This window comes from Branchiostoma lanceolatum, chromosome 17 (assembly GCF_035083965.1).
Source record: "Branchiostoma lanceolatum isolate klBraLanc5 chromosome 17, klBraLanc5.hap2, whole genome shotgun sequence".
NCBI lineage: Eukaryota > Metazoa > Chordata > Leptocardii > Amphioxiformes > Branchiostomatidae > Branchiostoma > Branchiostoma lanceolatum.
Window position 1 is genome coordinate 6665345 of NC_089738.1, and position 25521 is coordinate 6690865.

Consider the following 25521-nt stretch of genomic DNA (forward strand, 5'->3'; position numbering starts at 1 on the left):
GGGCCATGCCATTGACAGGTTTTGTTTAATTATTGTATGTCATGTTCAATTACATATCAAAACAAGTAAATCCTCTCCAGATCGCTGGGAAGAAATTGAGGAGAAAAACAAGGATTATCATATCTGCATGGTGCTTGTTTTTCTTAAATCTAGTCTTTGTTGACAACGTAAAATGTACGTAAAATGCTGTATTTGGAAAAATGCATAATATAATGTTATATTCATCTGAAGTGTGCATCTGAAGTACAAGCCAGTAGGTACCCATCTGAGTAATGAGGCTGTTGTAGTGCCTTTTAACATGCTCAAGGCACCTCCTCGATCTCAGTACCCCATTTTACACCTCTTCTGAAAGACGAACGCAGCTCCAACCAGGATGCCCTTCCCCCGATTCGAGCCGTGGCCTCCCATATGTTTAAAAGCACATTTTCCACCGTGTGACAGTTGTTTTGCTCGAGTACTCTATTTCTAAAGAGGTGAAAATATTGTGATTCACGGTAAATGGCAGCTGTCTCACCGATCAGTATGGCAAATATTTGGGGGTCTTTTGGTTGAACTTGTCGTGAAGGACTTCAGTCATGTTCAGGAGTAACTCAGTCTGTTGTGATGTTATGATCATGTGACACGCTGCATGACAAGGACCGGTCCATCGATAGAGGTAAATGCAGAAATGTTTGCAGGGGTTTTATTTCACAGTAGGGAGAAAATGGCAGTCATGGTTTAGAAGTTCCCGTTCAAAGTAGTAGTATACATGTATAGCGCTACAGCCATAGGGGGAACGGGTTTTGTTCGCGTTAAGAATTTTCGCGTACGCGTGGAAAATTTTCGCGTTGAAAATTTGAAATGGAGAATTTATTTATAGGTTCAAAATATCAAAGTAATTTTATCATCAAAATTTTTCTCCCTTGGGAATAGACTTGAGTCCCTTGGGAATCAACATGTTTTTTTTTTTTAAAGATTTCAAAAATCCTTTTGGGCATGAAACCTTAGATTTGTAAACCTTCAATTCCCTTCAGATCAACTAATTTGTATATTTTAACGCACAAATGATCAAAATTACAGGCAAACTTTTCCCCTGCATTGGTGTGGGCAGGGTGTGGTGTGGTTTGGTGTGTGCTATTCCCAAGGGACTCAAGTCTATTCCCAAGGGAGAAAAATTTTGATGATAAAATTACTTTGATATTTTGAACCTATAAATAAATTCTCCATTTCAAATTTTCAACGCGAAAATTTTCCACGCGAACGCGAAAATTCTTAACGCGAACAAAACCCCAACCCGCCATAGGCGTGCAAGAAGTTTCGTGGTGGTTTTAAGTTTGCGCTGAAGGGTTCGCCGTGAAAACTGCGACCATAAAACCACAGCGAACATTCATGCATTTACAGTAATTTCAGAATTCTAGAAAACAATTTTCTTCCTTCTGGTGTCTCAAAGCAATGAAAGTTAAAGAATGACATCCTTTGTGCATTTTGTGTTCTATTTGTAATCATTAGGATTGTCACATTATGTGACAGTCTCTTATCTTCATTTTTCTCTTATCTATTGTCACACACATGTAAGATTAGTAACTACCTACCTCACTTACTTTAGTCATTGTCATTGTAGGTAATTAACTGTTATGTTTGATCATTATGTAGTGTTCATTTTGTACAAAGACACATCTAAGTTCTTTCTGATTGTTGAAAAGTTTGATTTAGTTTATTCCTACCTGCCATAGCTGTCCAATGGAATAGTCTGAATTTCAATACAAAATGTTCCTCATCCCATTCTTATCAGATTTTTTGACTGAAATAGTTTGTCTTCATTCGAGAACTTCTTCTTTCTTCTTTCTTCTTTGTCTCAATTGTCTTAATTTCCTTTTTGGAAAGCCTTTGCTATAAGAGTAATCCCCCCCCCCCCACATTGCTTTTGTAACATACATTTTGGAGGTCACATTTTAGTTTTAGTGGATTTTTACGATGTTAAATCTAGTTCGTAGTACACAAAATATGGACCCGCCTTGAAGATATAATGAAAATTTATGATATTTAGAAGCACCCTCAAATTTCAGCCATAAAACATCAGAGGTCCCTTATGACTATTATAGTAAAATAAATCTTAATTTCATAAAGCAAAGATAACATACGAGGGTAAGATGGGAGTTCTACAATTTGTTTTAGTACAGTGATCTGGAAACCAGGTGTGGGGAGGGGGGCATTTCAGGGAAATATTTGACCAACTTGTTGCCAGCTTTTTTTCATTCCAGTCATTCCTACAGCCTTTTCTAATTCTGCTCTCTCTAAGGAGTCTGAGGCTCCACATATTTCAGAGATCATTTCCTTCCCACCTGCCTTCAAATTGCCTTCTTCACCATATGGTTGTCTTTAAGACTGTCTTGCATGTACTGTATACTGTATTTGTTTCCTTGTAAGAAGTACAGTGCATCGCCATACCTTACAACATGTTTTCTGGTTGTACTAGCCCATGTTTGTGCTACATGTACTACTAATTCTGTAACCTGGACTGCAGCCCTCAGGAGAGGCTTCTCTTGTACACTGTCAACAGTACTAGGAAAGCCTTAACACAGTGTCTGTTTGTAGGCTATGTTTTTCTTATGGTGCGTACTGTACTTGTAACCTGTTAAACAGCCTTCAGTGAAGAAGTTTCTTGTGTTTCCTGTCTTCAGTATAACAGTACTAAGACAGCCGTAACACGGCGTCTGTTTGTAGGCTATATTATTCTTCTGATGTGTGCTCTGTTATAGTACCAAATTGAATGTAACCTGTAAAACAGCCTTCAGTGTAGAGGCTTCTCGTGTTCCCTGTCTTCAGTATAACAGTACTATTAGACAGCCATAACACGGCGTCTATTTGTAGACTACATTATTCTTCTGATGTGTGCTCTGTTATAACTTATGGTACAAATGTTCTTGTAACCTGTAAACCAGCCTTCAGTGAAGAGGCTTCTTGTGTTCCCTGTCTTCAGTATAACAGTACTAAGACAGCCGTAACACAGAGTCTGTTTGTAGACTATGTTGTTCTAATGCAGTGTGCTCTGTTAACCTGTAAACCAGCCTTCAGTGAAGAGGCTTCTCGTGTTCCCTGTCTTCAGTATAACAGTACTACATGTAAGACAGCCATAACACGGAGTCTGTTTGTAGACTATGTTGTTCTAATGGAGTGTGCTCTGTTGTTTCTCTCTCCTTGCTGTTGGTGTGTGTCCCCCCCACCCCTGTCGCCCGGTGTGCGACTCTCCCCCTGTGGCTCCACTCTGATTGATGCCGCAGTCTGCTCAAGTAGGTATCCCAGCATTCCTCTGCATGTAGACTGCACTTCCTGTGGTCAATCTCCAAGCAGATGTGGGGAGGAAATCATCCCTCCTAACATCTGCTTGGAGATTCCTTTCTGAGAAACATTGCTTGCTACATCATTGGTCAAAATTAGTATCTTTTGATATGAGACCTTATATGTACTTCTTTTATAATTTCTATCTTGTCTTCCTTTGTTCTTGTTCTTTCATTACTAACCCTATTCGAAGAAAGAATTTCTTATGTTCTTTCAGCGGCCTTTTTTTCAACTCTTCTTTTATACCATAACCTCCATTAACATTGATCCGCCGGGTACATAAATCCGCCACTTTGAAAAAACAGTGGGTTTGAGAGATCTCTAATGCAGCACCCCCAGGTATGCACAGTCTACATATACAAGAGTGTATTATACTGGGGGACGTTTGATTAGAGATCTGTTTGGATGTTTCTTTTTAAGGTGGTGAAATTATGTACCCTGGTGGAATAATGTTAATAGATGTTATACATTTGTATGTCTAAGCTATCCTGAACATGTTGTGATGAATATACCCTAAGGCTAAAGACAAGAAGGTTTGACAGTTTTTGATATATATGTATGAGGATTTTGGCATTACCATGAGACAAGAAAGCATTATTGTATAGACTAAAGCCCTACACTGATAGACTCTGACAGTTGTAGCAATAGAAATACATAGCTTGCCCAGTCATGCAGTATATTATATATTGCACAACCGAAATTCACAAACATTTTTTACAAGTCACTCACAAATTTCACAGTTCCACAGCAGCCAATTAGATCTCATTGCAAAAGCAAGAAACACATCTGAAGTTGTCCATCACAGTCAGGCTATTAGCTAGCAGGGCGTCAGGGCGTCTTTTTGATGCCCCACTGTAGTATACCAAGAAAACAAGGAGATAAGGCGCCCTACTTTTGTAGGGGACACCCAAAGTACCCTTTTCCCCTGGTAGCTACATACACATATGGACATGTGCATGTGTCTCTTTTTTCCCCATACCAAACACTAAGACAGCATATAAATTGATTGACATGCAAGGCTACCAGGCCACGCCCAGTTGATATTACTTTTTCTTCCCTGTCACAACCTTCATTTATGAGTGATCTTTATCAAATCATTCTCCAAAAATGAAGATTCATTTCTGATACGAATCACCAAGGCCCTTTGCATTACATCATTCGGTAATCTAGGAAATAACTGCGAATATTAAAATTTCTACAAATGAGCCTTGAAATATTACAGACATCTTACATCTACTCTATGATTGTCTTATGATATAAAGTACAGTACAATTTTTGTATTCAGTTCATTTTTTAATATGGACATCAATCTTGAACCATGCAATCAAAAGTTGAATTATGAACCCAGAAATGAATTCTTCTTGCCAGATGTTCTTACACTCACAAAGTAATACTCATAGTCTCAAATGATAAAACTGAATATCTATCTTTATTGGAACATATGGTGGGCCTAATCTCTTAGTTTCTTGGGAATTCCTCTCAAGTAGTTGAATCTGTTTTCCTTTGATCTGTTTTGACGCACCAATCTCTTTTTCCTGCCTTATTGCAAGAACATGTTTGATATGATATGATATGCATACATGTATGAACCATAATACTCATACATGTAATGCAAAATGTCTACATTGTACATGTACCTACCCAGGCCAAGTTTAGTAGCATTAACAAGTTCAACACAATTGGTTAAATCTTCAATTCAAAAGAATGTTATGAGTTATTAGCATGAGGCAGACAATCAAAAGTCTAAATTATAGCTAATTTATAGGGCACAGTACTTACCTACAGTAAGAAATTGGAACATTTCCAGTAGTGTTGGGAGGATGATTGATTGACATGTGGTTGCCATGGTGACAGGATGATTGACATGTGATTGCCTTGGTTACAGACAGGATGATTGACATGTAGTTGCCATGGTTACAGGATGATTGACATGTGGTTGCCATGGTGACAGGATGATTGACATGTGGTCGCCATGATTGCTAGGAGGATGATTGACATGCAGTTGCCATGGTTACAGGATCATTGACATGTGGTTGCCATGGTTACAGAGATGATGATTGACATGTGGTTGCCATGGTTGCAGGTGCGGTTGCCCAGGTGCTGGACAGTCTTGAGGAGATCCACGCGCTGACAGACGGGAACGAGAAGGACATGGAGTTTCTGCACAGCGTCTTCCAGGATACCAACCTGCACGCACTGCTCGAGGTACGACAACATTTTTTGTTGTTTCAAACTGATATAGTTAGTTTAAGTCCTTCCTGCACCAGACAGTGCAGCGCCCATCCCCGTTTCAAAAGCCCTCGGGCCGCACGACATTGTGCAATCATTCCATAATGGGGCTAGTCCACTGGCAGTGGGGTGTGTTGAACTCCCATACTCTTTTTCCCAAATGCTGAGAGAAAGCAGGATGTCTTCAGTGTGATTCGGCTGGGGATCGAACTCATGACCTATACCGTATGCAAGGCGTACACTCTACCGAGTAGGCCATTGCACCGTTTTTTAATACTGATATTGAGTGATGGCTAAGCCCTGAAGTGTTCCAAAATTTGGTGCACCATGGCAAAACCCTACTGTTATTGACAAGTATGTTTATTACATTATTGGTTTGGCTTACAGCTAGTTAGGGCTTTCCATTTAGCAGGTCATTACGGAAGAATTTGAGTTTAATACTGACTTTACCCATTGAATACTTGTACCTAACCAAGAAAGAATTATGTGGGTTCTGCAACTTGCTGTACATGTGTCTCTCCAAGGAGGTTGTATAGAAATCTCTCTAAATTGGTCGACCTGTACAAAGATAACTGCCATTCAGCATATTAACACAGCAGTTTTGAAGGCATGCAGCGATCATGACTTACACTGTAAGGTGATCTCATTATAAATGCCATTAAACCTTAAGTAAGCCCCTTATCATTAGATGTAACGGCCTGTGCAACTCCTGTGGTTATGATAAGCCTGGTTGACTCTCCAAGCATGGCAGCATCATGCTGCAGCAGCACCACCTATCTGATAGTATAGGTACTGCAGGCCTTCTGCATTGCTGTCAGAAAAAGTTCATTTTAGATTTATGTGATCTCAGTGTATAAAGTACATACAACATCAGTATGTTTTGCTGTGAGAAAAACATGGGTGGCAAAATTTTTTCTGTTAATTCCAGTAATTCGAAAGTTTCCCGGTCAAGATATCGAGTTACCTGTTCCATGTTTATCTGTTGTTTGGCGGTTTGTTTACCGGAAAGGCTTGGGGAGTTCCACTAATTTGCTGGCACATAACTAAGGAAACCTTATCTGCAGGTGTAAGCTTTGTTGTTGATTGCTGTGCAAAGATGTCTCTAGTAATGGGTCACTTGAGGGCCCAGGTATCTGTAAGATTGTTTACAAGATAGAGGACTTGTCTGAAGAAGTTTGGTGACTGGTGCCATGAGACACTTATAGATAATCGTGGCTGTACAAAGATCTTAGGGAGGGGTTGCAATTGCTTGAAAATTAGAAGAGAAGTTGGTTTATGACGATTGTGTTAGCTGTTAGGATGTTTCAATCCAAGGCAATAACGGAAACACACAAGGTAGAATTCACGACTGTTTTTTCTTTTGGTTATATTCATCAGGGCTGTCTCCGGCCTTAAATTTCTTCCATTCTACTCAATGTTTGGAAGCCCATCATGCTAACTTTTTATCTATTTCATGTCATGAAGTTAAGATTTTTTGGACAGACGAGGTGAGATATTTGTCTGACTTAAGTTTCCATCCTAGGACGGAGGAACGGAGGGACGGTTCCTGTTGACAGCCTTTAAATGTTATATTCCTTCCATCATTTTTGACATGAGGTTATGTACTGCCCTGCACTTTTTCGTTGAATTTTGTGACAGAAAATGTTTTATTGTAAGCACTGCACCCATTCTTATCCTTGCTCCGCTGGGCATTTTTATGTCTTTTTGGTGACCTTACATGTTTTGCGTGTTTTTAGTGACCTTAATGCATCAACCCTCCCAAGGTGAACCACACAGGGCCTTGCGGTCTGAGTTTTCTCAACTCAAGTGTCTGTATTGGTTTTGACAACCGGAATGTTTCAATGGTGTACTTGAAAGTGTGCGATACATTATTAGATTTGTATGTACAACGAAACTTGTAAAAATAAATCTGGCATACTTATACTGTTTTCCAGACTTTATACTGTAACTAGAAAGGTAAGTAAAGAAAATGTCTAGTGGCGTTCGGAATGTCAGTTGATTGGAAAGACGCAACTGTTGCTGTTAGTGGTTGGCAAGCGCGTCTTCTTGCTTTAGAACCAGCTCTCCAAGCAGAGGTTCGGCGCAGGTTGGATTTGATGTGTTTTTAGATGTTTTTGTCAGGCTTTCTATTTTGTCACGGTTTCTATATGTCCGCCAGCCAAACATACAGGGCATAACGAAAACAGGACAAAAATAGAAAGCCCAACAAAAACGCCTTAAAACATGTCAAAAACAAGCCGGAGCCAAACCAAGCTTGGAAAATATTTTGGAACAGAAATATCTGATACTAAAAATCTGGTCTAAAGTTAGACGTCACTTTGCAGTTGGGGGCAGTCTTGCTAACTGATTGGTTTATGAATTTTTGATAAGAACTGTGGTATGTGACCCTGGTGTCAAACTGCGGTATGCGGCCTTGCACCTATTCAGGGATACATGTCAGATACATTTGCAATATATGCTACAATACTTTCGTTGCCAAATTCACTCTGACAACTGAAAATATGATATTCTGTCTTTATGGGGGAGGGGGGTGGTTGAGTACCGGTGTGTTCTTGTAATTCATTTTGAAGATGTTGTTTGACTTTGTACACCAGGAATTTTATTCTATCTCATACAAAAAGCTTATACTACTTATTATTAATAGTTACCTCTAAATTCCTGAAAGGAGATATGAATTTTGTATTGCATTGCCTGTGTGGGTCAGGAAATATGAGAAAAACGAAAAATATTTCTCAATTTTTTTTTCCTCTATGGGTTGTCTACAGTATCTCTATGAAAATAGACAATTTGATCGCAGCATAAAATCTCCATTTTAGGCTTGAATGCTCTTTGAATACAGTCTCTGTCTTCTTATCTCATATAAGAGTATATTATTAATGGTTAGTGCCATATTCTGTATCTGTATCTATATAGCCGGTATAACCGCCATTAGGCGTAACACACCAGCTTCGCAGGCACGCGGCGCGGCAGCAGCTGGTCATACTACACCGAACGGTCTGTTACACCTAGTCTTTGCATATCTGACTGCAACCGTTCTTTAAAGCTACTTAGTGATGAAGCTCCTACAGTACTTGATGACAACGAGTTCCATTCTACTATGGTTCTCGGGAAATACGAATTTTTGAACACGTCAATCCTTGGCTGATAACTCTGGTACTTAAAAGCATGACTATTTCTGGTCCTCTTCTGAGCTGGCATTAGATACTTGTCAGTCGGTACGTCCACAAGTTTATTAGTCATCTTGTACATCATGCAAAGTCTGGACATTGTTCTCCTGTCCTCAAGTGACATCCATTGCAGGTCTGCTTTCATTTTGTTACATTCTTTAAAGTAGGTATGAATTCTGTGTTGAGTCTGGAAATATGAGAAAAACGAAAATATTCAATTTTCTTTCCCTCTGTCTATAGTATTTCTATAAAAATAGCCAATTTAATCGCAGGATAAAATCTCCATTTTAGGCTTGAATGCTCTTGGAATTCTTCAGCACAGTTTGGTAACATTCTTTCATTCTGAGTACAGTATTTCTTTTAAAATAAGACAATTCAATTGTAGGATAAAATCTCCATTTTAGGCTTTAATGCTCTTTGAATTCTTCAGCACAGTTCGGTAACATTGCTGTGAGGCCAATTCGTCCCCACTCCTGGGCAAGTGCAGTTTCAAAAGCATTCTTTGCCGCCGGAGGCAATTTTGGATCAATTACTCAAATTCTGTAGCGAACCACCAGGGACTCCTCCTAGGTGAAATATACCACCTGTATCAGTGTTATAGTCAAAAGGGATTTTGCAATCTACTTTTAGGCCACACCATTTTGATTTGTTGCTTCTTGGATTCTTTCAGAAAAAAATTGGAGCAACCGGTGGGGGGGGGGAAATTATAAAAAATGTTTTGCAATTAGTCTGGGGTGAAGATAAGGGTTAACATATTACATAAAAAATAAGAGGATTATTCAAGTTTCAGCTTTGTATGGCTCATTTTATGCAAATGCACCCCCTTCTTTGATCTAGTACTATAGTTTCAGTCACAATATTACCTTTTGCCATCTAATATATGGATTGATATTGAGAAATAGTTTTAATGAATGAAAAATTATAGCTTATGATCAATGTGACCACACTTGTTAGGTATGTGCAGGCCTTTACGATCTAACTTGGTGGCTATTGAGTTTTACAACTGAACGAATATTAAAATCGTGAATAAAAATTTGTGAATGGGAATAGCGACCCATTTTTTTTTTCAAAATGGGAAAAACAGGACAGGCTATTCCAAGAAGCAACAAATTAAATTGGCGTGGCCTTAAAGGTGTGACCGAAACATACAGTAGTGTATGGTTCACATTTCGTCTATTGGATTTGATAGCTATAATAATATGAGGTGAAGAAAGATTGCAGTTCCACGACAGGGGTTTCATTTGTTTGGTTACAATAGCGTTACTGTTCTCGACTGATTTTACATGTCACACATGCATTTAAGTAACTTAGCTTGTCTAGCTTAAACTGGAGATTTTGATTAGTAGTTTAGGGTCACCCTTTTCATACGACAAAATGTTTTTTGTTCCCTACCCATATGGATCGTAATAGATGTACATGTACATGTATCATAATAATCACATCGGCATACTGTATTTTGAACAAGGATACAATATGTCCTGGCATTTACATGGTGCTTTTTCAAAAGAAATGTCACTAATAAAGAATGTGTGTTGTTTTGAAATCGGTGCCCAGTTATTTTCCAAATCTAGCAGAAATTCCTGAAGCTTTTTAATTAGCTGTTTTTCAAGGGCTAAGAAAAATGGGAGTAAATATTTCCATTTCACTTACATGATTGCTATATGTGAGCTTGGTCGTCTTCAGATTGTTCTTTAAAGAAACTGTTCTTTCTTTTGTCTTGAGTTAAGCATACTTTAAGTCCTCAAAAAAATTACCCAAGGCAGACGTCCATTGTTCCATTGTGTGTTCCGGTCTGTCCTTGTGTGGTCTGACTGACCAGGTGAGTCACTGTCTACCTGTACGTACATACCTGTAGACAGGTAGACACTGTTTACCACATACCTGTACACAGGTAGACACTGTGTTTACCAGGTGTGTGGTAAGGGAAGTCCCGTCTCAGACAGGTGTTTGACAGGAAAACTGTCTGAATTTCTGATTAGGGATAAGGATAAGCTTTTTCCTGTTGTTTCTCATATTTCACAGCCTTATTTGTGTTATAGGAACTTTTTGCTACAAAATCTTGGGAATTTTTGCATGTAGAAATCACCATCTTGTGTAACTGCATGGATATAATGTTTATTGAGCAAAATTGTACATGTATTTGTCCTTTGAATTTGATAAATTAGATAGGGGCTGACAAAGAATAATCTTTTCCTGGTGTTTCTCAAAGCATGATGTTACAAAACCTTGGGTATTTTTTGCATGTAGAAATCACCATCGATGTTGTATTCTGTACAGCTATATTGAGTTAAATTGTATGGATTTTCCCTGTCCTTAGATAAGGTAGACAGGGGCTGATAAACAATAATCTTTTCCTGGTGTTCCTATACAGTATTAAGTCACAGCCTTCCTTCTGTTAGTGTTACATCATTCTATTACATAATATCTTCAAATAGAAGTTAGACCTTTTTGCATGTAAACCATTTCGGAACATAAGATAAGTTGAGAGAAATTGTATGCATTTTCCTTGTCCTTATAAGGTGGATAGGGTCTTATCTTGTGCGTCCCATCTTTTTCCCCTGGAGTGGGTACACTACAGGTGCATCCTTGCGTAGAGGAGCTCACAACAACATAGACCCTACCATGTGACCACCAAAACGTTACAAAAGGGGTGGTTTTATCTTATGTTCTCATATTCGGTACATTTTAGTTGTTATGTTGAAAGGACAATAAGAGTTGGTTATGTATGCTACCTACTACATGGAGTATTGTGAAATTAGTTGGTTTTATAAATGAATAAAGATATTTAGATTTTGAAACACCCCTACAGAAGATGGTACGGCCCTGGGAAAACTCTCTACTTGACCCATTACTGTCAGTGCAGTGTTTAGAAACACAGGCTCGGGAGAAACTTGGAACGGCAGCAGTCCAGATAGAACTAGAAGTAGCACACAAACAACTGTCTACCATGTTATCCGACGGGCGCTGTTCCAACATGGAGTTCCTCAAAAAGCTTCTGAAGAAGGCGTCGACGATACGCAAGACGTTTTCTCCGTCGGGAATGTGGGGCGGGACAGACGCGGTCTTCGGTTCGCACGTGAATTTTCTGTTGCAGATTACGGGCGGAGGTGATGAGAATTGTGGGTCATGTAGAAAGAAACAAAAGGATGATCAAGAAACGAACAGACAGAAAATGGTAACATTCTTTTCTTATCTGCTCTTTCCAGCTGGACATTAATAAGTAACGTATTGTTTATTGTTTATTATGATCCCCACCAGTTGAATATATATTTGGGTATTAGTAAATTTCGAACTAAGAGTTATTTATTTCTTGTTAGCCCCTTGCATAACTTTTAGACATCATATTTAGATATCATAAATGTATTTTTAACGACCAAGCAGAAAGTGTTGAGATTTATTATAACGGTCATAATAGAGGGGTTTTATTAATAACATTCATTATGATTCTTGCATGATTACTAGGTAGCAGTGAATTTTTGATCTGTAAGCTTTCAGAAGAATTTCTTTGATCTGTTGTCAGTTTATAGCAATGTTTTATCACCTTCATCAGTTTTTCCATTAGAAAGTCCCTTAGTGGAAACTACATATACCACAGGGGCCCTGTGTAGTACTTCAGCTTGTAAATCTTATTCTTATCCACATCTAAGACACTGTGTGCAGTTGGCTTTAAGTGAAGGGATTCTGTTCTTAAGAGTTAATCTCTGTTGTTGTCCATTATTGTCGTCTTTAACCGGCTTTCTTGAGAAACTTTGAAAACGTTCGGGTACGCAGTTGTACAAATGTAGAAGTGACATTCCTGATTCTGTATGGTACATTTTTTTGTATATTGTCTTCGTGAAAAAGTGTTGTATATACAAGTAGTTCACAAGAATGACGGTGCTTATATGAACACTTTCTGTACAATGCATGTTTCTTTCTTGTCCTAAATCAGAAACATGCTGGAAAATATCTTCGCAATTCTTTGGGGTATGTACTTGTAGAACTGGCACTCTTGATTCTTGTGGTAATACTTTGTGAAAAGGCACCTTGTGTTGTGTACACAAGAAGTTTACAAGAATGACAATGCTTACAGTTGCTACACCGTGCTTTCTTGTCCTGAATCGGAGGCATGCGGGGCGTTTGTTGTAAAACCTTAGCGGCAGCCCCAAACCAAAGTCACGGTAGCTTCATGAAGGTCATGCTTGACTTGGGGGATGCAGGTGAAATGAGGCGTGCAGTAGTGTCTATCTAAAGTCCTGAGGCACTCTTCAGACAGCTTGGAGGGTCTGCATGGAGTTTTTCTTGCCTAGGCAGCCTATTTTGCTAGGCAGCCTATTTTACTAGGCAGCCTATTTTGATTTCCCGTAATTCGGCCAGGAGGCCTTCTTATTCACGTAATTCGTAGCGTCGGGCAACCAAATTTAGCGCAATTGCCTTTCTTGATTTTAACATGAATACGTTCTTCTGAATTTGGCGGAAATCGTTGTCGGAACCCCCCATGCACACCCTCAAAGATCACAGCTCCTACACACCACAGTATTTATAGATTTTACTGCTGAGGAAAGAGGAAGTAAAAGATGAAGTCTTACCTTGGACTGACCTTGTTAAGGTGGTTTAAGGAGATATTTCTTTGGGGCAGAAGGGTGGCTGTCTTCTTGTCACGCCTCTTCTTCATTCATGGTTTAAATGCCAGTACAGATTGATCTTAAGGGCTGCTATGATAAAAGTGGAATAATATTTGAGAGAAGGAACATTTAGGAAGTGTAGTTTCAAACCAAAGATCTAGTCAGCGGACCTTGTGAAGCTTGTTTTTGCACAGTTCACAAAACAAAACAAATACAAAATAATGATGCAAAAATGCTGAAAAGTGGTTGTGCATGTTTGTAATTTACATGAAGATTTTGCTTTCAAGAATATTTGTCAATTTTGCAGCCAAGGACTTGCATCAAGAGGAAAGCTAATGATAATATCTATAGTACAGTTGTATGTAGAATCTTAGACCTTTGTTCATCTTTATATGTAGGTACAATGATTTGAAAAAAAGGTCTTGATAAACTGTGTGGTTGCTGTTTACTAATAGTATCATACATCTATACAAAGATATTCCACATATGCATTGAGAAAAGCTACATCTTTAAGCATGGATGGCTTTGTCTGTGAGAGTACAGTACTGCATTGTTTTAGGGTTACTTAGTTTGAACACAGGCCAGAAAGGCAGGGGTACTTGGCAGGGCGGTTAGTACCCAGTGGACTTGTGCTGGGTCTATGCGGGGTTGTATTTGGGTTTTGTTTAGGCGAAGTGTTTCGGTATGTGGGACCACGTTGTAGCCAGACCGCTAACCTCTGTGTCTCCTGAGGGTCTGAAAGGGGGGTTCCAACAATTTACGCTGAATTCAGAAGAACTCCCTCGATTTACACTAAAATCAAAGAATGCTATAAAAGTATAATTACACAAAATATGGTCGCCTTGCTACAAATTACGTGAATGATACGTCGCTCCCTACGAATTACGGGAAATCAAAATAGGCTGCCTATGCCTTACAGAAAAGAGCATGCAGACCCTCCCTCCTGTTCCTGTTAAGAAACGTGATGATCATCTGGATTTTCTCCATTGTGACACAGACAGGTTTGGTTGTCTGTTGTGTTGTCCCTGCAAAATAACAACAGTGATGAAGTTTTCGTTTAAAGGATCTGGTATCACAACAGTTTTTTTACAGCTAACCACACTGAACAGTGTTAAACAGCACAGAGAAAAGAAACATCAGTCTGATTCAGTTCGTAAACAAAGTTTTTACCAAGAGACCAGCAACTATCTCAAAAGTGGGTCATAAGTGATGCAATCACAGATAGTTCATGTCAGATCAACTAGGGTACAAAACAGAGAAAAAATAAAATTTTGTAGTTGTTAGATAGTACATGTATGTGATAACATACACAACTTAAAATTCTGTAAAAACAGATCAAAAGTGTTCTTGTTGTTTGAATCAAAACTTAATGATAATTATGAATTGTAATGATTATGATATCATTATGAATATATACACCAAATAGTGAAAAACTGAAATAGATTCTATAATCATATTTGCTAAATTTTAGTAAGTTTAAGTTGTATTGAACACCAATTACAGAATCTGATGCAAAAGTGTCAGCAAGGAGGTGTCAGACATGTAGTGTAGACTTGCAGTTTGAAAATGAGTCACTAGGGGGAGCTTTTGAGCTGGCTCTCATATTTGAACAGCATCCTACAATGCCTGATCTGTAAAGCTCTGGCAAATGTACAGGATTTGTACTGGGAATTCCTTCCATTTTGTAGAAGTTGCAACAGCCACTTCTTCCTGGTTCTTACTAAAACCAAGTATTTACATTACATACCATGAGATGGCTCTTCCTATTTCTTTTTCCCAGTGCCATCTGCTTGACAGGCCCAAGTTTATTCATTCAAATTTTGACTTTCTCTTTGCAATATTCATATTTTTGTGGAAGCCTTTTGTTGTGATAAGTAGTTTCACGAAATACTAGCATACAACTTGTATGCTAGTATTAGGTTTTATGTGTTTATGATTTTCATGTATATATCATTTTATGTATGTTGTATTTGTCTGTTTAATAGTACTGTGTTTTAATGAAGTTTTTGTTATCACACCGGCACTGATTCTATATTTCCTCTGTCTTTTTTGTCCCCGCAATTTGATGCAGACAAACATTTGGCGAAGGCAGTATACAGCATTACTGGTGCCCCAGTTTTCGGTGTTAGGTAACCCCTATGTGTACCCTGCTATTCCTGGCCCACATACTTCACATGGTAATGTCCCTCCACTCTTCCCTACAACCAGGATAACAAGGAAAAGGGCCTGCCCCAGTGACCATTAACATTGGCCAGTCCCTAAGTGTTCCAAAATGTAAACTGGAATTTGCCTTGGAAATTGGTCCCTTGGTGTATAAGAGCCGTCTTGAATTTTTAGGGGCTTTGTTCTTCGCGGCCTGAGTCAGAGGGTTTTTTTTTGCACATCTGTGAGTTGCTAGCTATAGGTGGATATTCAGCGTCATGGCACAGGTATGTCCACTGAATTCTATGTCTGGTTTGTAAAATATTATCTAACTTGTACATAATAATCTTGTGAGTCATACTGTTATGTGTTGTTTAACGTAATTTGGTCAACTGTGGTACTGTATACATGTACATGTTCTAGTGAAGCCTGACTAGTAGTAGCAGTTATCCATGTAGGGTGTGTCCTTCTGTACAATATACATGTATGTCCTCATCATATAGATATTGCGATAAACTATATGATATTTAAGAGGAGTTCACAATACCATCCCGAATGTCTTAAGAGTGGGAAAGGTTTTCGAAAAAATAGATTTCATGAAATAACTGTAGCTTCTTTGTAGGAAAGAGTGACAGCCTTTTTTATACACTTCTTATATGTTGCCTGATTCAATTTTGACCCTTGGTGACACTGAATGTAAAGTTATATTGGTCCTGAAAAATTGGAATATTCCACTGTTAAAATACATCTCTGTTTTTTGAGTGCATTTTAAGTTATACGCGAATGGTACTCTGTGCATGTTTAGTATGGAAGGTGTTATGCTAGGGATAGAGGTTCATTCCCAAGGGGGTAATATCATGGTACTAGGGGAATGAAGAGGGATTGGCCCAGTTCTTCAGATGTTATTTAAAGGGGAGGGGGGGTGTTATTCAGCTGAAGGAATGAGGTACCCCCATGTCTTTTAAGAGATCAACAGAGCCCTGCTGTAACATACTGTAGTGAACTGTGAGTAAACAGCTCTGTCAATATACCGTCTTCACACTGGGGCTTTACTGGGCAGGCAATTAAATGGGGCGATACTGCTGCAGTTCTGACGTGTTCTGAAAGGTGGTGCTGCTACCACTCTTGACTATCATGTGAAGATTATGTGCAGTTTGATATAATAATAATAATAATAATAATATCAGGTGTATTTGCAGCCAGTGCCACAGGCAGATACCCAATGTGTAGGGTAATGAGGCTGTTTAACGTGTTCGAGGCACCTCCTCGAGCACGGGACCCCCGTTTTACGTCCCTCCCGGAAGACGATTTCGTGGAAAGCTTTCGTGAGGCTACAGCAATTCGGACGTCCTTGGTTGGTCCCCCATCCAAGCACTGTCCGGACCGCGCGTTGCTTAACTTCCGAGATCGAGGGATCGGGTGTATCCAACGCGCCACGCGGCCGTAGCTGAGATTGGCAAAAGTATCATGCAAGCTGGCAATCCTTGGCAGACCTGGGTTAAGTGCTAGATTTATATCTATATTGTCAGATTAATTTTTTTGGTTTCAAGCCTACCCTGTTTGGGTTGTGAACATTGCAAGTTTCGTTAGTAAAGCGATATTTTGAAAAGTTTAAAGCTCGAGAAGCCTGGATGTCAGGCTCGATCTAACCAGAATAGCATATAAGAGGCATTTTGTGTCCTGTACATATAGCAGGGGCAAAATGAAGCTCAACAAGGCTGGGTGTGAGGCTATATCTAACTAGAACAGTAAGAGGCAGTAAGAGGCACACTGTGTCCTATAAAGTACTGTAAACATGTCCATGTTACATCATTGATAGGGCGGGTGGTAATGTAACTGTTGTTGGAGCTCAAGAAGGCTGTGTGTGAGGCTAGATCTAACTAGAACAGTAAGAGGCAGTAAGTGGCAGACTGTCCTATATACAGTTAACATGTCCATGTTACATGATTGATAGGGCGGCCGGTAATGTAACTGTTGTTGAAGCTCAAGAAGGCTGGGTGTGAGGCTAGCTCTTACTAGAACAGTAAGAGGCACACTGTGTCCTATAAAGTCCAGTAAACATGTCCATGTTACATGATTGATAGGGCGGCCGGTAATGTAACTGTTCCCAAGGGGACGACGCTGTCAAAACCTGATGGGCGAAGATGAATGTGTTTGTGTGGGCCAGATGAATAAATGATACACTTGGCTCTGATTCTGATGGAAACAAAGGGAGACAAAGATGTGGAAGAGTGGCGGTACCCTTGGATTGAATTAACTCTTGACGAATGGGAGACCTAGAGGGTTGACTATGATTGATGGATAGAGATGAGTGAAGTGTAGTACCCTAACCAGGGATGGAAACAAAGGGAGACAAAGATGTGGAAGAGTGGTGGTACCCTTGGATTGAATTAACTCTTGACGAATGGGAGACCTAGAGGGTTGACTATGATTGATGGATGGAGATGAGTGAAGTGTAGTACCCTAACCAGGGGGTCTATTCAGCATAATTTGAAGGTCTTGGCAACCACACAGGTAGATCTTTTGTAAAGATAGGGAAGCTGTCAAGTCGAGTAGGTTTCAACTTCAAGGGCACTTGGAGTCAGTCAGGATGGTACAGTTTGTGGTGTACATACTGTAAAATGGGAAATGATTGCAGTGGTTTTATGTTTGTGGTTTTTCGTGGTGACCTCCTCGCTGCAAACTTAAAATCACCACAAAAAGTTTTGTTTTGTTTTTTTGCCCACCTACCCCCATGTTCCAACTTAAAACCATTGTGAACACTCCATTTTCTCCCTACTGCAAAATTAAATCGCTGCAAACATTTTGCCTTTTTATGGTATTTCAGATGAATCACATGAAAATTTCAGAAGTTGCCAGAAGATGTTTTTGACATCCTTGTGACTGAGATGTATGTATTTATAGAATAGATAACTCACATCTAGGCAGACAGGATTGAGAAACTATCACTAAAAAATTGATAGTGCTATGAAGAATATGTAAATCACGAGTATCGTTTTATTGATGCTCTTTGTAGATATTTGTGATTAGTAACAAAGAACCATAAAAGTCATCAATGACATTGTCAAACTTTAGTTTATAGAAATAATGGCAGTATTTGGCTTTCAATGGTGAGTTTTAAAGATTCATTTTTTAGGATTGTATGCTTGATCTTTTTTACTACTGGAAATTGGGTTCGATGTCTTGTACCAAACAGGTTTAAATAACATATTTAGCAATGAAGATACAATGTTGTACATCATGGTCTCTATATGTTGTTTCGGGTACTTGTAAAGATGGTATTTTAAAAAAATGGAAGTAATATAAAAAGCAATGTATACATACATGCCCCCCATGGCGAGTACAGCCCATAAGATGTCCTCTCTTATAACAATCCTTTCCCCATGCGACTCGAGCCCTCCCAGGCCTAATGATTAATGAATAACGGATGAACGAAAAGCCAGAAGAAATGAACTTGGCCTTTATGGCTCCTCGATGTGTCCTGGGAATTCTACAAGGTAATCCAAACAAACTAGGGAGGAAACCTCATGTGAGTAAGTGGATGGATCCGTGTGGTGCCCCCCTCCCCCCTACTGTGTATTATGTGTAAGATATATGTTTCAATTTCGTATTGAGGCTACATGTTGTGCTATATGATTTGTCTTTTACTGGTAGCCATAAATAAAACAATATGCCACTATTCAAATATTGACAATGAGAATTAAAGGCAACCAAAGTAATGTTAGGGCCCGAAAAATAGAAATGAAAAAAAATGCTGAAATCTTTGTAGTAGTGACATTTACTAACACTGTCTAGCACATTTGTGTAATAACTTTATACTTTGAGCATTTTAAAACCTCTCCAAAACGTGCCGTACAATGATTCCCATAGTTTCACGAGCCTACAAAAACTCGGGCAACGATTTTCAGTGAGTTCTCACATCACGACGACAGCATATTTTTGCAATATGGACATCGCTATACATTGTGATAATGTTGTTTGAACTAGTCATGTATAGAATTAGAAATGACTAAATGAATTAACTTTCAAAATCCGATTTTCGGGCCCTAATATTGCAAGAACATTGGATCACAATCTCAAATATGGAATTTTAAATAATGAGTGGGACAGAAAAATATCAAAGCTGGAGACAACCCTGCTTCTCCTATGTTTATTTGTAAGATGTATGTTTCAATTTCCTTTTGATGATTCCCGTTGTGATGTGTAATTTGTCTTTTACTGATAGAGATAAATATTACAATAAATTATGTCTGTCCATTTCAAATACTGTTGGTAAGGTTGGCTGGTCAGAATTCAACTTGGGATTGATATCAAAGAAGAAACATACAAAATGTAGTTTTGTGAGGAATTATGATAATTTTTCAATAATTTTAGCGAAAAAAATATTTCTGTTAATTTTGTGCAGCTGACGTATGTATCAATATTTTACATGTCACATCTTCTTTTCTTGAAAGGAACTGTCGTTATCATTTAAGGAGAATGCCCTGCTATATCCACTCACTCTCATTTACTCAGTGAACTCTCTTCCATATCCACAGGATAACAAATAAATATGAAAGTAGACAAAATGCGTCACACAGCCAGACATGTCGTTAATATCATTTCATAAGTCATAGATGTCATAACAAGTTTTGGATTTTTGCACAAGCTTATAAAGAATATTTGACAGGACGATTTATCAAATGTCTTGAGTTTTACAAAAACATGGGTTTTGAGACAAGAGCAATTAAGTCCAGAGAAGAAGAATTTATCATAGTCATACCCTCCCCCACTAATGTCAGATCTTATGTACGTAGGGGTGGATACCGGTTTGCTGGACCTGATTCGGACCTTTACAACATCCAAGAACCGAGTCCAAAAAACCTGAAAGCCTAAAACCTGAGTCCAAAAAAAACTGAACAAAGTACAAATATATGTTTCTATTTTGTTTGAAAAAAAAAGTGGTTTGAGTCTCCCCTCTGACAAAAAAGGCATTTAAAATAAGTGCAACATTCAAATATCAAATACTGGTTTATCTTGAAAGTCTTCTCACCAAGAAACTTTTATAGTCGTGCGTGTCAGTATTAATTCTCTATGCTTAATATTGGTCTAATAAAACAAAACATCAACTGGACAGGATCAGGTACAGATAAATCTCTGGACCTAAACTTGGACTTGGACCTTATTAAGCCAAACCGGTATCCACCCCTATATGTACGTGTAGTAGCGTGTGGTCAAGTGGTTATTGACCTGCCTCTGGACCAAGAGGTTGGGAGTTTGAATCCCGGCTGTTGTCGCTCATTCGACATCCACGCTACTGGAAAGAGTTGTAGTCCTTAGGACGGGACATAAAGCCGTGGTCCACTGTTCATTGTACTTGTCGAAAAGAGCTAGAGGAATTTTCTCCGGTACAATGAAGTTGAAGCTGTGAATACTGCACATAGTGTCTGTCTTCTCTGTCCGACCATTGGAAGTGAGCATGTCTTTATTGAAATCAACTTTACAGACAAAATCTGAATCGTATTGAGTAGTACATTAATTTTGTATTAAAAAATTATTCAACCTGTGCAATGTCATATCTGTGCAACATCATATTCACAATAATTGCCTGATGACTACTATAAACTTTTATAAATGTAGGTTAAAAACTGATTGATGGGCAAAACCTATGGCATATCATTAACATTTGCTTTTATTAGAGAATCATTACAATATCCCCCCCCCCCCTCTATTAAAAGATAGCAGCATTAGGTCTCTGGATTTGATTGTAAAACAAAACAATATCACATCTTAGGCCCACTTTACACTTGCTTCTTTGGTGTTCTCCTATGACCCGATCAACGTGCCCGGCTTTCACTACCGCCAGCACGGTGAGGCAAGCCTGCATGGGTCTTTCCCGTAACTGTACATGCGTCTCATCCTCCTCATATGCAGAAAAACGCTTGTAGCAAACATAAGAAATATGAACTACTAGAAGACGAAAATAAACGGCTCTTCTACCGCTATTTTGAATTGCGCGCAACTGTAATATCCTGCGCCATGGGCTTCTGCCCGTATGTCTAAAGACAACCGTGACCGGTAGCGAACCGTTGCGTGCCTGTTATGTGACGCAAGTGTAAAGTGTACCTTACACTTGTACACACCCACCTGTGTATCAGGGGAAGTTGTTAATGGCTTGTGGCACTACAGGTTGCTCTTAATGGTGTTAGTTCCAACGCCATGGTCATCATGTTAATGGCACCCTCTGTCATGATACAAGTTCACTCTCAGTGGCTTTTCTCATGACATGGTCTGGGGAATAGGGGTTATACTTGCAATTCAGCCCCTAGTTGCTAAGAGAAAAGTCACACCTCCCCTCAAGAAAAAAAACGTAGATCCACTACGTAACCCTTCTTCTTCTATCTCTTAGTCTAACTACATGTATTTGACCATTGGGGTGCCACAGAAGATTCTGTTTTCTTAGTGTTTCACTTTAAGTGTCATGCCTGTCCATTCTCTTCCATTGCCCATCCCTCTTTCTTCCACTGTGAACGGTTCTTGCATGATAGTTTTGGCTAGTCCCAATGACCGTGACACTTTTTGTTTGGACCAATTTGTTTTGTTTGACTCTATTCCGTCTTTGAGATGTGGTCTCGGTAAGTGACTCCTAGAACCAGCCAGAAGCATTTTATCTCTGTGATCTGTTAATTATTTTCTCCACTACCCTATTGTTATAGGGTCTGCATGCTCTTTTCCGTAAGGCCTAGCCTCTTTTCCGTAAGGCGTAATTTCTATTTCCTGTAATTCGTATACTAGGGAAAGCCATCTTATTCACATAATTTGCAGTGAGGCTACCAAATTTTGCGTAATCGCCTTCCTTGATTTTAGTGTCATACATTAGGGAGTTCTTCTGAAGTCAGAATAAAGCATTGTCGGAAACCCCCCATGCAGACCCCCTTGTTGTGATAACCCGGTGATACAGGTGCACTCGCAGCACACATCATTGTACAAGATTAATGTCCCCTGCTACACACAAGTGGAACAGAGGCAGCTGGTATCTCAAACCTGGTTCCAGACTATTGGCCATGTCCTCACCACTGGATCCTCAATCTAAGTCACACTCTCGGTTTCTAATGTTTAGCAAGTAGCTTCAATTAGAGCCTGGGGCCAAACCATGTGGGTTAGCTGGTTGTTAGCCAACTAGCAGGTGGAGAAATTGATTTAATTATACATAGTCCAGATGGTTACTTAGTCAAACTGTTGTAAATTGTTCTGGAAAGTAAAAAATGAGGGCTGCTGGAAATGTGCTAGTAGGAGGTAAATGAACAGTTTAGAAATACCCTCAAGTCACCCTTTGTAATTAGTAGACAGGCTAGCTTGGTAAGAAAAAACTGCAATCTTTCTAGAAAGATGTAAGGGGAAAATCCTTTTAAATGTTATGCACTGTAGAAATTAAAGTTGTTTTTTTAACAATGTCTTTACAGAAAAGGCATGAACTGTATACTATATTAGCTGGTCAATCAGCAAAATGAATTTGTTAGTTTTTTTAAGTTTTTTTTTAAAATCCCATGACAATGAATCATTATATACCGGAAAAGCTATCTTTCTATTTGATAAAACGCAGCAGATTTTCTTGTCAATTATGCATAAGGCAGGATTAAACCTGAGTTTTGATTTGCAGATAGCATCAGAATGATGTGAAGGGGAAAGATGTAAACAGTTTCCGCAGACTGACTGAATCATTGATCGCTTTAGATTACGGCACCGCTGTCTGTCGAATTCCCAAGTTCATCGGGAAAATATGTCCCATTGAACTTGGGGGCAAAGATCTGTGGCCGGATATTGTCTCGGAGAAATCACAGTCATTTCACGGCGGATGAATATGATGCGAAAGAGACTTGCATACCACTTTGATTAATGCGTCAATTCCCCTGCGCTTCTCTTCGATATTAACTCTGTCACCACTTGACTGTGTCGTGTAATACATAGTTTATTTGTAGTCGCTGTCTTCGTTTTTCCACAGATGTCATCTTTTACCAAAAACAATGTAGATTTGTAGAGAAAAATAGCTGTATTTTTGTCCTGTAACCTGTCACTTAGTTTTCAAAGACAGACTTATGTACGTGGAACAAATGGCTGATTGTATTGACAGCAGATAAATTGACTGGAACTTTGGCATTAATGTAAACCGTGATTATGTAGTCTTTGATAGATTGAGCATAAGAGCAATCTTTAATACCGCTGCGACAACTTTTTTAAATTCTCTTCATGCTGACGCATAGTGTGTTGAATTCGTAAGCCATCCTTGACTCAGACATGATTTTCGGTTATTGCCGCCAGAGACAGGAATTTAATTGGAGAGTTCATCAAGAATAAATCACAGAGTCTTCCTGCTGTTATATGTATGAATCATTCCTCTGTTGTCGTCTGTATAACATCGACGGTTATTTTATAGTGATGTCTTCTTACTAGACAGGTGTCTGCCTTGAGGAAATAAGGTTAGGATCTTACTTTATCATGCCGTTACAATAATGAAGAGATAAAACAGAAGTTTTCTCCAGGGGGCAATGAAGACGGGTATACAGATGAAGATGGAACGGTGTTCCACAAGGATTCATACTGGGACCTGAACTCACTTGACCTCATTTAGAAAGGAAGAAAAAGATGCTACCAAATATTGGAGACTTTGACACTTAAAGGAAATATGTGCCAGACACTATGCAGCAATAATAGAATGCAATATGAAGCATATTTAACCAGTGAATTGCTGTATATTGCTTACTAGAAACACTACTCCTGTTGCAGAACACCTTTACAAACTATTCACAATTTTACGTGGGGTTTTTGTGTGACAATAACTCATGATGATTAGATGTACAATCATGTGCTGGGAATATAAAATAAACTTTTATTGTTTTGCCGCCAGATCATAAATGAGGTGTTCAATTTATGAGGAGGCATAATCTGTTTTGGATTTGACGACAGTTTTTAAGAGGGCAGACATTTATGGTGGGAAAAGGCGGCTAATTTACACGTCGTAAATGATAAGATTAAACTTTGCTTCTATTACATTTAACCTTAAATGCTATTTTCTATTTCAACTACTGTCTTCTAAGGCCACACCAATTTTATTTGTTGATTCTCGGATTTTTTTCAGAAAAAAATTGGAGCTACAGGGCAAAAAAAAATATTATATGCAAACAGTCTGGGGACAGGGTGAAGATAAGAGGTTAAAAAACATAAAGATTAGAGGATTATAATAATTCAAGTTTCAGTTTTGTAATGGCTCATTTTATGCAATGAACCCTTTCTTTGATCTAGTATTTTTATATACAGACTTAGTCTATAATAATTTCAGTAACAAAATAACCTTTTGCCCTGTAACATATGGATTGATATTGAAAAATAGTTTTAATAAATGAAAAATTTTAACTAATATGATAAAATGTGACCACACATTTAGGTATGTGCAGGCCTTTATTATTTATTTGCCTGGCTATTGAGTTTTACAACTGAATAAATAATGAAATTGTGAGTAAAAATTTGTGAATGGGAATAGTGATCCAATTTTTTTTTCTTTCAAAATGGGAAAAACAGGACAGGCTATTCCGAAAAGCAAAGACTAAGCAACCATGCAATTAACTTGACCTAGCCTAATATGCAATCATTGTTGGTGCCTTTTATTACCGACATGTTATGAGCCCATGGGGTACGGTGGCACGGAATGGAATACACGAGTCACATTTTATCCCCAGTTAGATCTATGTTATGACAATCTTTATTGACTCAACAAAAGTACAGCGACTTTCGTAAGGTCTTCTACAACTATACGTCATGCAAACAGCAAACAATGGAATGCAAATTAAAGAATTAATCTATGTTCAAGTCGAGTTTAATCTATCACTTGATATATTTACCTATTTGTACACAGTAAGGGTTGTCTCCTAAGAATGTACAATGTAATGTCTGTCTCTCAATTAATGTGATAAGAGAGCACAAAAAAGAGATGCTGAAATGAACAGTGCATGGTTGTTGTATCTTGCTATTGGGATATTCTGAAGTCACCAATCATTATTTTTACAACAGATTATTTTAACAGATTA

At 38.7% G+C, this 25521-nt stretch overlaps 1 protein-coding gene across 17 annotated transcripts in view; it reads left to right on the forward strand.

Annotated features, from left to right (window-relative positions):
* Window positions 1-25521, forward strand: part of LOC136423066 (peripheral plasma membrane protein CASK-like) — a 184949-nt gene that overhangs the window by 80971 nt on the left and 78457 nt on the right. For all 17 annotated transcript variants that reach the window (XM_066411073.1, XM_066411069.1, XM_066411075.1 and 14 more), the window contains exon 11: window positions 5402-5523. In XM_066411073.1, the coding sequence (XP_066267170.1) occupies window positions 5402-5523 (122 nt within the window). The remainder of the gene's footprint in view (window positions 1-5401; window positions 5524-25521) is intronic.